At 48.3% G+C, this 13,947-nt stretch overlaps 2 protein-coding genes across 2 annotated transcripts; one reads left to right on the top strand and one right to left on the bottom strand.

Moving 5' to 3' along the window:
• Window positions 1-52: 52 nt before the first annotated feature.
• On the bottom strand, window positions 53-6,826 carry LOC131212816 (protein yellow-like). The gene is made up of 5 exons (XM_058206849.1): window positions 6,781-6,826; window positions 1,437-1,662; window positions 1,164-1,351; window positions 925-1,092; window positions 53-850 (listed from the first exon to the last, which is right to left on the bottom strand). Exons 2-5 carry the CDS (start codon window positions 1,657-1,659, stop codon window positions 104-106), a joined length of 1,326 nt encoding a protein of 441 aa, XP_058062832.1. The 5' UTR covers window positions 1,660-1,662; window positions 6,781-6,826; the 3' UTR covers window positions 53-103.
• Window positions 6,827-10,004: 3,178 nt separating this feature from the next.
• On the top strand, window positions 10,005-13,861 carry LOC131209017 (LIM domain-containing protein jub). Its single transcript, XM_058201982.1, has 6 exons — window positions 10,005-11,331; window positions 11,407-11,902; window positions 11,981-12,297; window positions 12,512-12,574; window positions 12,659-12,824; window positions 12,913-13,861. Exons 1-6 carry the CDS (start codon window positions 10,030-10,032, stop codon window positions 13,155-13,157), a joined length of 2,589 nt encoding a protein of 862 aa, XP_058057965.1. The 5' UTR covers window positions 10,005-10,029; the 3' UTR covers window positions 13,158-13,861.
• The last annotated feature ends 86 nt before the right edge of the window (window positions 13,862-13,947 follow it).

Consider the following 13,947-nt stretch of genomic DNA (forward strand, 5'->3'; position numbering starts at 1 on the left):
TCGAACGAGGCATATATTATGAATGCAAAACCACGTAGTATTCTGACTTACGACAAATGATTTATTTTGCACTAAAAGTTCAGTTCCTTCAAACCACACCACTCTACAGTTTACACGATGTTTTACGTCCTAGTATTTCTGGCATCTGTATGGCCTGAATTCTGAAATTGGTTTCATTGGTGTTCAACGAACCCGTCATTACCTTCTGAAAACGGCAGGTGAGCACCCACAGCTCCTCGACCCCTTTCCGATTGCGTATCACCTTCAGCCCGCTGGGAAACTGTAATGTTTCGCTGTTTTGCGACAAGATGCGCATGTTGGCCGGAGTGTACGGCGTGGTAGAGTCCCAGCACGCGATCGCATTCTGTCCCACGAGCCCGAAAATCAGATTCCCATTGCTATCCATTGCCTCGGCAACGGATTGCGAATAACGGTTCCCAATTGGGCGGAAGGCACGTTGTTCCGCTTCGACGTTGTCCTCCCACACGGTGTCGTTATTTAGCACCGATGTGCGCACCGCATTTTCCGTCATAGAGGCCAACGCGTGGAAGTACAGCAGCCGATCGCTCACCGGACGCCAGCTTCTACCGTACGTTGAAAACACCACATTATCGGTCGGAATGCGCGGTGACATGGCCATCGCGACAATGCCATCCATCAAATCAAAGCTTTCGCCAGCGATGGTGAAGGTACCGTAGTCTGGGTTCGGATGCATTTGTTTGTTCGTGATACGCCACGATTTACGCCGGGCCATATCGTAGACGATCATACCAGGCGCGGTAACGTCGGCCATGTACACTTTCGTGTCTTGGCACGAGCCGAGTGGCGATGGATCCTGTACATCAACAAGCTGAAAAAGGAACCGTGAGAACGAATGACAATCGGCAGCGCTTGTGGGTTAATCCTAGAAGGACGATTTCTTACCAGATTGACCAACAGCGACAAGTCACACACGAGTTGCTCGGCTGGTATCTCGTATCGATGTATAATTTGATCAGTTTTCATATCAAAAACCAGCAACTTCGGCGGGCACATCCGTGTTTCGCCAACCCTACCGGTGTCCAGTACCCACATGCGGTTACATTCATCGATCTGGAAGCGTACAAACAGATGCGTTTGGTTAGACAAGTCACATATCACATCCGTGAAGGAGGAACACACACCTTTATCCGAAAAACGGACACGATTCCGTTGCAATTTTTACTCTCCGGCCTATCCTGGATAGCGGCGTTTGGATATGGTTCCACCAGTGGGCCAGATGGTCCCTGAGTGCCGGAAACACGCCCCAGCGTGTACGGAATCCCGGTTTGGAACCGAGGGATAGTGATGAACAGACGAGACTTGGCTGCATCTACCGAAGAAATAAACCAGGCGATGGTCTTAGGGTTAGTAAAAGGTTTCACCAGCCGGAACCACTGGAGAAATAGATCACTTACTTCCATAATCCACATCCATGTCTAGTGGTATACAGTTTTCTGGGGTGTAGCGGCCGCTCGCAATTGCCTCATCACGGTCCTTTGCCGACGGGAAACTAAAATCGACTGCCGACCACTGTGCAACCTTTTTAAGCTGCGTACCTCCAACAGCTGGTGGCAACCATTGACCAAGCCCGACCTGGGCTAGCAACAATGGCAGAAGGATGCAAAACTGCGAAGCCATGTCCTGCGGGTATCAGGAATTACAAATGAGTCACAAACGTGCGGAGCTTAAACCTATCGGGAAAGGAATGTGGAGAACAAGTTTGACGTGAAATAGGTCCAAGCCGGCACGAATGGCATTGAAAAGCAGAAACCAGAAACTGCACGATAAGAAAGCCACCACCACACCGGATCAGCCGAAATTGCGTAACCAGCCACCAAGGATACCGTTCGTTCGCTAGTAGTAGCAGGAGGCAGGTCCGGAATGCAGCGCGCACTGTCAATCGGATCGCGATCAGTGTTGGACTAATCCTCAGCGTGCCACCGGCACCCCTTTTTCAACCGTAACCCGTGCTCCGTCCGTGAGCTGTGAAGGATACAAACGCGTGCCGGTCGCGTGCCCGTCGATCAAACGATAAATCACTCATTCGATCGTAAGCTCGATATGAAATGTCGGTGAGCTATGTTCAAAAGTGTACCAACATTTACGGGCGATCGAGTTTCGGCGAGCGCCCGGGTGATGCCACCCGTCCGTGGGTCGTCATGTTGTTCACACCTTACCGCTCAGTGCGAACTAGGCTACGGGTGACGCCCATTACACATCCACTCGCCCCGGAAAACGATAATACACGCTCCGTTCTGAGCAAGGTGCGCGGAAAAGGTCAACGTGCTCCGATGTGCTGCGCCCAGAATGAAGAGCGACTTTGAGCGCTTCAAGGAAATTCGCTGTCTAACAGGAAACGTTTGTACCTCTTATCGACAGCAGCACCGTTTCGTGTTTCACTTAGTTTTTGGTCAGCGCAACGTAAAGAGTTAATGGACGTGAATGATAAGGCGCAATTTCGTGAGTGCACAAATAAAAGACCATTAACTGGAAGGTGTTTAACCTTAAGTGCACGACGACGAGTTCTTTTAGTTTTTTTTCTGAAATTCCGTAGTGCTAGGGATTACTTGAAGCGACGAAAGGGGTGCCAGCTATTCGTAGCTTTTTGAATAACAAATCCAATTGTCGATAGCAAATCCATTTCTATAATAATACCCTCGATCTTGTAAAACATTGAACAACTTAAATTATACACATACGCAGGTTGACAAGGTTGATAGCTGAAACATATCTTTTATACACATGGAAGAATGATTTTGAGTCAGTAGCCCATATTGTGCGGTCTGCATTGGACCATTCCAATTGTTGTTGTTTCCCAAACAACCGACATGTTTTAATTTTGGTCTTTTCGTTTCGCTTCAACGACTAAGCAGCATCAAAAAAATAAAGCCCAGGTAAATGTTCTCGAATATTCCAGAGCAAATTCGATTGCTTCCCTAAAAAAATATAGCTTAGCGATCTCGACAGTGAACTGAAAGTAGCGTCGCTACGATCCTAAAGAATGTGAATGTTTCTGTACTTAACCAGCACATATGTTGGGTTGGCTCGTTTAAAAAACTTTCTATGAATTAAATTTGGTAATAGTCCCGTTAAAAGCCTAAAATATTGCTTCGACTGATCTGCAGAACCGTAACTCGTTTCATTATCCCGCAGCATAACCGCCGAGCGATCCTTGTCTGGCCTCCGGTTCTCGAGGTCAATAAACTTCGCCCGTCAACCAGTTTTACAGTTACCAAAATTCTTGCACCGTTATCGGTGCATTCACTTCACCGCAAACGATGCCGTTGTCCTTACGGAAGACTTTTCTGGCTTCGTCCGTCGTTCCACATTCTCATCATATGAGGAGCCCACCACAGGCTGACAATGACTTATATGGCAGTATAATTGTCATACTCCAGCATAAATATCGCACACAGTGAACCTAAGCCCCAGGAAAAGTATGTCTTCCGAACCACAGCTTAGAGTTCTGCATAGCCACCGGTGTTGCACTGAGTAATGAATGAACAGAGACGGAAGCTCCTGCGTTCAAACGTTGTACCACGCCCCGGCCGATTGCGCCAGAGTCCAAGGATTCACATACGCGCATAAGCTGCTCCTTAATAAAGACGTTAAAAACGATTTTGTACTGTAAGCACTTGCTTCCGCTGGTAACACAATAACTTCCAAATAACTGCCGCTGGCTGAGTTTCACGCCTGATTAAACCGATGCGTCTGTTGCATACATCGCGCGGATTTATGCGTGAAAACCGAACACTGTTTAACTCGTTCGATTTTTGTCATTTACTTGGAAATTTTCAAGTTCAGAGTAGGACTGAGTATTGTGGGACTAGTTCTTCGCAGGCGTATTCAGCCCCAAGGAAGCGACGCTAGTCAGCTTGTCCACGCTGATGTCAAATCGCGACAATGGAATGTCTTGCCCTTGCAGGCAGCCAGAGATCCATGCAACAGACATTTGCATTGCACAAAGTAACAATGACTACACGAGGCGTTCGGAGACAGTCCGCGGCCAATCGCCTCAGTCACCCGGCCAACCGATTTCGCGATAGTCGAACCAGTCTCCAACTCCGTTCACACCCAGTGCGTAAACAATGTAAAGTATGCATGTTTTCCGCTGGCCACTCCAAAGCGGACCGAGAAACACAAATAAAATTCTCACCGATCGATGAGCAACAAGGGTCCACATTCCAAGAAGCTGTAGACCCTAGCCGCCAGTGATTCTTGTTGGCAGTAATGGAATCGTTTGGGTATGTAAGTTATATGGTCTCAACCGGCTCTCGTTTGCACGGCTTTTAAAGCGCTCCTGGAAAATATCACAAGAACAAAATGCGTACAGACGACACAGTGCGAGAAATAAGCAGAACTCGGTATCAAATTAAGATAACATTAATTCCACTGATTGAACGGTCTGATTGTTGATTGTAAATTAAGGACACCGCTTCTTCTGTTGCTCAATTTAGGTTATTTTTACTAGCGAATAAATTATCTGCCATTAGCAGCAAATAAGAGATGCTTATCATATCGCCGGAGATCCGGTTCTAGTTGTCTGGGGATTCCAAACGGAATGAAACTGCAGTCAAAATTGCGGCAAAATCGTGATCCGGGTGTTCCGGCACAGAACGTTGCGGATTCGTTGTGCTTTTGCGGGCTTCACTCTCGCTACGAGCACACGACGAGCTCCTGTTCTTCTCCGGCCGGAAAAGCCTCACCGTGGTGCGGTAATCGCGAAAATGTCGTGGCATCCAAACCCAACTCACCAGCACCACCGTCACACAGTATGGTCCGGGGCAAAAGATTGATGCTTCCTACCGCACACGCTGGCCACGCGCCGCCACCGCCACTACCGATGCCGTTGTCGTCAGGTGTGTCCTTGCAGAAAACTTTCGCTCTGGTTTTTGTTTTTGATGGTCACTGGCACACCGGACGGCTGCTCACTGGTCGGTTTCAGAGTTTCGTCAACCGTCAAACCCGAAGTACAATACAATATATAAAAAACAAACTGAGGCACACAGCCCCAAAATCTTGCACTTTCACAATCGGCACCTGCATTCACAACCACCCGCAGAGAGAACCGTGACTTGGCCACCCTCAGGCGTGGCGCGGTTCAATTTGGTGTTTTCTACCCGATTTCCTCACTGCGCGCGCTCGGCTGGGTTGTTAAGGGTTCCTTCCGAACAACACACACCACACCACCGGGCGGCAGGTAACATAAAATTCGCACCGAAACGATCGATGGACACGCAATACGCGGAATACGACGCTCGGCTGCTCACGCTGCGCTGCGAGCTGTTGTTCACTTCGCGATCGGATCGCTACTGAGCGAAGGAGTGATCGCGCCGTCGCCGGTACCACGTTCTACCTGTGGGGGGCCCGTCCGAAGGAAGCTTGTCATGTGCCGCCATGTGGACGTGCACAACCACACGCGATCGCAGCGCACCACCACCCCGAGGACGACTCCGGTTGATAGTGAGCCGAGGGCGAAGAAAACAAACGATCGCACCGTACCGGAAGCGGCAGAAGTAACAACCGGATGTGAGAAATCCCTGGGAACATTGGCGGGACTTTTTTGCGATACGGCCAAACCACTCGGCATGCGACATGCTTCAGTGTCCGTGGCTTACGCTCACCCTCAGATTCCCGGTACAGCGCAAATGACGCAGCGCAGAACTGCCCAAGGGTACCCACGGTACGGCACACAACACGGCTGATGATGAGCAGTGCCTCTGTCACTAGTCACAACTACGGACCGGGGATTTTTCTTGGCCCATGGAAAGCAGGTTTGAATCCGTGAGATTATCTCGGATCATTCCCGAGGCACAATGGTACAATAAACACACACAAACACACGGATTAATCGCTAAAGCACGCGCTGTAATGCATCCCGGGGGCGATTGAGTGGTTCATTAACCAGCAGTAATCGCGTCGCGATCCATTACCGACCAAGTGCGTCGGTTCTAAAATTCAATAAATACAAAGCGATAATCGAAAGACTTCATTGCCTCGTAAGAGACGAACGCTCGGGCTGAACAAGAAAGAAGCGGTAGAAATTGGTTCACTTGTTTTGAAGGCCATCCGTGGCCCCCGGCAAGGGTCAATATTTGGGTTTGGTCCGATCCGCCAGAGACTGTTGGCCTCTGGGTCCATTATCGGACCGTCGGTTACCGTCACAAGCGGTACGGATACGTTGGACCAAACATAATGCTTCCGGTCTGGTCTGTCGGCCCATCGGACTCTCGGGCGATGTCGTAAGCTCAGCCTTCGTGTGCCTTTAGAGTATGAGCTTTATCAATTTCCTTTGGTTGACCAACCACCATTGACATCGCTCGAATGCTTCTTGGGTGTGATTTCTTATTTTCGATTCAAGGGTACACGCAGTCGCAGGAAGCGCAATTATGGCCAAGGTCGTGTAATTGGGACTTAATTTTGAAAAGTCCGTTTCGAAACGGTGACGCACAGCCTTATCGCATGCGCCAAACACGGTGGTCAGATGGAGCCATCAAAACAAAACTGAAAAACGATTCGCCTGCTCGTTACACTTTCAATCACTGCACCAATTGCAAGGAAATGAACATCTGTTTAAATAACGCACTGACAGGCGTTGCATTAGTCCCTATTTCCTAACCAACGAAACCCGTGATCCACCGTGGTGAATTGGCGGATCCACGAATCACCGTGGTGAATTGGCGGACTTGCGAAATTCTTCCATTTCGACACGACGATAACTCGCGCATACCGTCCAATACTTTCCCTTTGATAACTCACGTTGCATGTCCCGAAACTTTAAACCCGTGTCGAGCACCACTGCTGAACTGAACTGCAAATCAAATCAGCTTGGCTAGCGATGCAGTGGCAGTGGCTGGCGACCCATGATCGATGTTTTGACAAGTCATGATCTAATTTGATAAGTATGCCGGGGGCGCTCCGGGTCGATCGGCAAACTCCGTCGCCATTAGATTGCCAGAGTAGTAGAGGCTGCTTTTCTTCATCACATTACTCCTACTAGTGGCAGAACATGCTTCAATTATTGATTTATATATTCGTAGCGTTTGCGTAGGCAATTACAGAAGAGGAACACAGTGGATTAACAGAACGAAAGACCGCCACGCTTCGAAGGCCTCGTACAATTATGAGCTGTTAAGGCAATGCTTTTTTCCAACAGTATCAATGACCTCTGTCGAGTGCTCGAGGAAAAGATTTGAAATCATTTCTGTGCGTCTTTCGGGAACGATCTTACCCGTTTTGCGATGACAAGGCAAATAATGAAAACGCGCTCATTCAGCGTACGAAAAAGGCTAACTCACGAAGCTGTTAACGCTATTTACGAACCTTAACGTGTATTTAATAATAGATGGACGAAATGTGACCATAATGTTGTAAAAAAGGCAGAACGATAATGCCCTACGCACTAATCCGATTTACCCAAACTCTCTATGAAGGGGAAAAACGCTTGAAAAGAAGATATAGCGAATCAGAAGATGAACACACCACAAGAATCGTAACAATTTGGTAAATGAGCAGGGATCATTTCTTCAAGGTGATCTTATGATCAAAAATCGCTTTGTATTTTGGTTCGCTGCAAACTACTTCTGAATTGGTTCTGGCGTAAAACGCAACACCTTGGCTGACCGAGCCGGATAATTAGCAAGCATCAAGGGACTTGTTGTATGCTCCGGGAATCCCATTCTCATGATGAAATCGATAGCAGCGGCGGACGATGCACATTATTGTAATGAATATACATTCGACCATTGAAATTCATAGTTATTTTACGATTCACCGTTTGAGGCTCAAAATTCATTCTGATTTGTGTCTCTACCAAAATAAATAGCGTTTTAATAATACACGCAAATCGACCAGCGTGGCAATTTACTGGCAATTCGATAATGGTTTCTGCTTACTGCTAATTGTACTTGTACGGAATTGTATGCGTAATTTAAGCAAATGAAACCAACGCGTCTGGATGCCCCGTGGAACAGCTGTCGCGGAAAACATCTAAATTATCACAGCAATAAGGAAGTCGTTACGCATAACAAGCCCTGAAACAAATCATGTCCGTTAGCGATGAAATCCCTGAATACACAGGATAATAGAGCCAAGTGTGAACAGATAGTTGAGCTAGTTCTAATGATGTAAACAAGTGTAACGGATTGCTCTTTGTTTCAACCATTATCCTCTTTTGAAGTGGACTAATTCGTTATGTTTCGAGCATCGTTCGGCTTTGCTATTGAATCAATCGCTGCGTCAGCCAATCGATCAAACATGTACATCGTACACAAGGACAACACAATTAGGATATCAAAAGTTTAATTTACGTGCATATTTGTTGCTCGCCTCAGAAGAAATTGAGGTGTGCTTGGAAGCACGTAGAACAACGTTGTTGACCTTAAGAGACGAATGTTAGGCGATTACAGCTCAAAGTCTCTATAATACAAAAGAAAAAAAACGTTGTTGACTACGCCCTGTTGTCCTTTGCAACTTTGTTAGAAGCTTAAATACCTTCGATATGATCCTTGATCGTTGAAAGCCGTTACAACGGTTGATAAAAAGAGGTTTCTGCTCCAACACCAATTGATGGACAACAGGCATAAAATTCAAAATGTAACCGAATAATTTTAGACTAAAACTATGGTGGTACCCAAAGACAATCGTCATCCTTATTATTTGATCTGGGAAGAGTATATTTTATGACTAGTTCATTTTACTAGCCTTTTAAATGTCTTTTTAAAATCCGTCAATCCAACTAGCATAGTTCAATTTTGATTGCATTTTTGGTTAACGTACTACTACAACCGCCGAGCGGCGAGCGGTCTGGGAGGCATTTTTGACCAAATTATTTTTGAGTGTATAGTTAAAAATTAAAAAACTCAATTTCGAATGAAACAAAGTCGTTGGGGCAAAGTATTTTGAAAATTGTGCAAAATAGTATGAAAGCTAGACAAGGAAAACACTTTCCGTAAACAAGGATACACTTTCATGGAGCAAAAACGGGATACGTAAAAAGGATATTTTCAGAATGGCAGTCTTGCAACGCGAGGAATACCATAATTTCAAAATAATTTTTACACCTGAAGGTGCTGTGGAAATACAGCAACATCAATCTGACAGTTCGGCAAGGTGTGTGCTCGGAAACCGTGAAACCGCGAGCAAGCAAGCGTGTATGCGTGTACGCGGAGTCGTGTGTTTATTTAACAAACCGCGAGAATGACGAACGACCAACGGGCGACCAAAGAGCGGGCGTCCGAGGGAGAGAGCGCGCGCTGGCGCGAAAGAGAAAGCGCCAAAGAATGGATCGTTCGGTGCTCAGGTATGTATGCGTGTGGGGCACTTGCTTGCAAGCAATCATTACTGTTCGGTCGGTCTGGCTGGCGAAGAAGAGTCGCAAAGAAAGCATCCAGAGCCCGTAAATCGTTTGTTCTTTTCTTGGATTTTTTCTCGTTGCACCGAAAAAGGCCCACGGACACGGGCAGGACGATCCCGTCGCCATCGGAGTGGCCAACATTGCGCAGGTAATCGGCCACAATCCCGTGCAGCGAGCGACAATGGCTGGTGGACATGCCGTACCCTACGGAAGAGGATAACATTCATTAACTGCGCCGAGCAGAGGACCATTGCAGAGAAAATCGCCAGGCGTAGCGGGCCAAAAAACTCCTGGCCGAACGGAATGCGGATCCTTGTCCTATGAGAAACAGCCTGCCCTTATAACATCCGTTTATTGCAACCCGTTTTATGAATGCACCGATTAAGGTATTTGACAGTGTGAATGAAAAAATGTGACTCAAGCAGCCTATGAGCTGGAGATGCGGTTTGTGATGGTGGACAACTATATCCCCACAAAATACATCAGTATTAAGACGAAAAGTGAAACAAGTAGCAGATAGAACATCAAAGTGAGGGAAACACGCGAGAAGCGAGTGCATCGTGAATCGAGAGGCTACATTTTACTTTATACATAAAGAGTACCGCACTGCACCTTCTTCTGCTCGCGCCGTTTGACTCACATAGCAAAAAAGTATGTCGTCAAATCATCTTCATTCGCAAAGCCCAGATGCTGCACTGATCGCCCGGATGCATCAGATGCGCCTCGAAGGTGACGGTGGAAAGCTTGGCTCGCTTCCGCGACCCCATCCCGGGAGCCAAGGTCCATTGTTCGACAGTGGCAATGCTTATGCCACTATCGGGCCGGCGCCAGTCAGTTTGAGTGGTGGAAGTGGGCCATCAGCGTCGGTGGCTACGACGATCAACATGAACGATTACCGAATGTACGACCGGTACCAGAACCAAATGCAGGCTGCTGCAGCAGCAGCGGCATCGGCCACGGCAACTAAATTCTCCGGAGGTGGCCCCACCATGCAGCAACAAAGCGGCAGCAGTGCGCATGCTGGTGCTACAGGATCGACAGTCGTCGGTGGTGGTATCAGCGGTGGCAGCAGTTATCAGTACAGGGTCAACAACAGCCCCACCCATTCGCTGAGCAACTCATCCCATCATTCCGGAGGCGCCAACAGCCCGCGGGCGAGTGTGCACAGTGGAAGTAATGCTTCGATTGGTTCGACGCAGCAACACCATTATTACGATTCGCGCTATCACCAGACCGTTTACGAAAACGTCGACTACTATCCAGCATCGCAGCAGCAGCAGCAGCAGCAGCAACAACAACAACAACAACAAGTAGGCGATGGCCTTCTCTACGACCAGCGGAAGTTTGAATCGCATAACATAAAGGCGCAACCGCAGGTTCCGGCGGGGCAGGTTCAGGCGACACCTCTGGTCAACGGCATGATAAACATGGCCGGGCGGTACGCACACACCCCTCCCGAGCTACAGGAACAACCACCGATCTACGAAAACCTTCAATCGCCACCGTCTGCTGGTCAGCAAGCGCAACCTCAGGCCACGAAAGGTTCTACGCAAGTGTACTACCATCAACGGACCGACGGGAGCCCCAGTCCAGGAGGAACGCAGCACCAGACAGCGTATCATCAGGCCCAGCATCAGCACCTCCATCATCAGCAGCAACTGTCCAGCGGATCGGATCTGTATCAACAGCCCATCTACGAGACGACTACCGCCAACGTGAACGCGTTTCGAGCAACTGCCACCATGTATCATCCACAGCAACAGCAGCCTCCACAGGCGTACCATTCGCCGACGAACAGCAGCATATCGGTGAAAATTGCTCAACAACCACAGCCGGTGCTGCTGCCCAACGTCAAGTATCACGCGACGGGTGTACCTGCTTCGGCCGCTCTGCCCTATGATTTCCACCAGAAGTCCTCGAGGCACACTAGCAGCGCCGCAGCAGGGCCTATACTGGTAAGTTTCCATACTCGACACCATAAATTATCCGGCTTTGGTTCTTATCACTCCTTCTTTTCCCACCCACGCTAGCCACCGAAATCTTCGGAAGCACTGAAAACACAGCAGAAAAATAATGGATCACCGTCACGCACGGCTTCCGCTGCCGGGGCGAATTCAAACAAAAGCTTCGTTGAGGATATTAACGGTTCGGATTACGTTTGCATGACGAGTGGAACGAAATACAGTAGCATCACGGGCGGAGGACCCGGAACCGTGCCGCAACTGCAAAAATCTAGCCCCCCTTTGGTGATGTCACCGACTGCCGGTGGAACGACAACGGCTGCCATGCCAGTGCAGGTTGGCCAGGAACGCCAGTACGCAACACTGCAAGAACTTGAGACGGCCAGACGTCAGCACCAAGCCACGGCAGCTGCTCCTCTTGGCCAGAAATCCACTGCCAACGGGTCGCCAGCGTCTGGGGCGAGCCAATTGATGGCCGGGAACAGTACGGGCATTGCAATGGGCTTGAGGGGAGCCGTGTCGCCCACTCCGTCGCAGCTGAGTAGTGGCTCCGGTTCCGGAAAGCGTAAGACGAGCATAACAAAATCACTTACAAGAACGTCCGTTTTGTAACAACCTCTGCGTTTGCTTCTCTTTTTGGTAGCGAAAGGACTTACGAAAAATCTGCTTCCCTACAACGTGACACCTCCGCGGCCGACTGGACCGACCGAAGCGGAGCGCAAAATCGAAGAAATGACTCGCCAGCTGGAGGAAGAAATGGAGAAGAATGAAGAGCAGGGTGAATACTTTGGCATCTGCCACACGTGCAAGGAAAAGGTGACGGGCGCGGGTGCGGCCTGCCAAGCGATGGGAAACCTCTACCATACCAACTGCTTCATCTGCTGCTCGTGCGGCCGAGCTCTGCGCGGTAAAGCGTTCTACAATGTGCACGGTCGAGTGTACTGCGAAGAAGATTACATGGTAAGGACATAGTCAACTGTTCATCGAATGGGTCAACTCTGTTCTTAATTAGTGTGTACGCCGTCTCAGTTTGGGACGGTATACGAACACGATTACAACAACACGTCCCTCTTGTCGTTTTCTTTGCGATTCCATTACTAAAATCAAACTATCGAATCCCATTTCTCTCATCTCAATTTGCCAGTAAACTTTATTTGTTTCGATTTTTTTACAGTACTCTGGCTTCCAGCAGACAGCGGAAAAGTGTGCAATCTGTGGACATTTAATTATGGAAATGGTAAGAAACATATCTCCAGTTGGGCTTACCTTAAGCAGCGTATGTAATGAATGGCCCTGTTTTGCCTTTTCCTTCCTCGATCAGATCTTGCAAGCGATGGGAAAATCGTACCATCCGGGTTGTTTCCGGTGCTGCGTCTGCAACGAGTGTCTCGATGGTGTCCCGTTCACGGTGGACGTCGACAATAAGATCTACTGCGTAAACGACTATCACAGCATGTTCGCTCCCAAGTGTGCCAGCTGTGGCAAGGGTAAGAGCTTAAAGAGGGTTTGGTGTCTATTCAATCCCGCCAAACGCGGTAACATTGCCCTCTTACGCCGTGCATATGTACGTTCTAGGTATTACACCGGTAGAGGGGACCGAGGAAACTGTGCGTGTCGTTGCGATGGACAAGGACTTCCACGTCGATTGTTACATCTGCGAGGAGTGCGGCATGCAGTTGACCGACGAGCCGGACAAACGATGCTACCCGTACGAAGGTCGACTAATGTGCCGTTCCTGCCACATACAGAAAATATCGCTGCAGGATATGCGCGGCCGGATTGTCGAACCAGTTTCGGCCACCTATCAGTATATGGGCTAAGCGGAAGGTAAAAGAAACGTAAGATATACTGCATAATACTTGTTTTGGGTTTGCTAACACGGTATGCGCCCGTTTTTGTCGCCATTCTTTACAAAAAGATCCGACGCCAAAGGTGGGCGATTGAGAAAACATCGCTTGTCAGGAATTTTGGCAGCTTGATATTACTACTGCTGCGCCAATCTACTGCAATCGGTCGAACTTGCGTTCTTCGTCCAATGGCGATAGTCATGCATCATGGTTCTATTTTCGTGAAGCTGACCTTTAGAAGTAGCGTATAGTAAGCTCGGCACCAAAACGTAAGGGTTTTTGTCGAGCACTGAAGATGGCCCCGTAAAACTATCAGCTAGCAATTCAGTGGAACCGGAAAGTTTCGGTATGCATTTACGTGGATCAACCCGGATGTGGTGGAATCATTTTGAAGAGGCCAAGCGGTTGTCGTTGTCGATAACTTACAAGAACACTCCCGACGGGTTCGGGTGTCACTAACATTCCGCTAGATGTTAACGATATGCTTGTGTATTATGATTAAGATTATTAACCACGATCGAATTAGGCTCGGCAAACTTCAAGCGCCCGAGTTGTGACTGGAGTGTCATGTACAATAAGTACATCTGAGCGAACTCGGAAACAGGGGGAAGTGTTGCAATATAGTTGCATTTGCTTTTTAGGTTGGCTACAACAGTTACGTCGTTGCGATAACAATAAACGCGAAAGGTATTTACGTACTTCGTAAGTGTATCAAAGTTGTGTTTTTCCGTTTCCTTCTTTGGGGCTAGAAAATTGGGACGAT

This window comes from Anopheles bellator, chromosome 2 (genome assembly GCF_943735745.2).
Source record: "Anopheles bellator chromosome 2, idAnoBellAS_SP24_06.2, whole genome shotgun sequence".
Taxonomy (NCBI): Eukaryota; Metazoa; Arthropoda; class Insecta; order Diptera; family Culicidae; genus Anopheles; species Anopheles bellator.

Coding starts and splice junctions, on each gene's coding strand:
- LOC131209017 (XM_058201982.1), top strand. CDS start 10,030: ATGTCGTCAAATCATCTTCATTCGCAAAGCCCAGATGCTGCACTGATC. Junction 11,332..11,406: donor CCGCAGCAGGGCCTATACTG/GTAAGTTTCCAT, acceptor CACCCACGCTAG/CCACCGAAATCTTCGGAAGC. Junction 12,825..12,912: donor GTGTGCCAGCTGTGGCAAGG/GTAAGAGCTTAA, acceptor TGTACGTTCTAG/GTATTACACCGGTAGAGGGG.
- LOC131212816 (XM_058206849.1), bottom strand. CDS start 1,659: ATGGCTTCGCAGTTTTGCATCCTTCTGCCATTGTTGCTAGCCCAGGTC. Junction 1,352..1,436: donor CATGGATGTGGATTATGGAA/GTAAGTGATCTA, acceptor TTTCTTCGGTAG/ATGCAGCCAAGTCTCGTCTG. Junction 1,093..1,163: donor TGTCCGTTTTTCGGATAAAG/GTGTGTGTTCCT, acceptor GTACGCTTCCAG/ATCGATGAATGTAACCGCAT.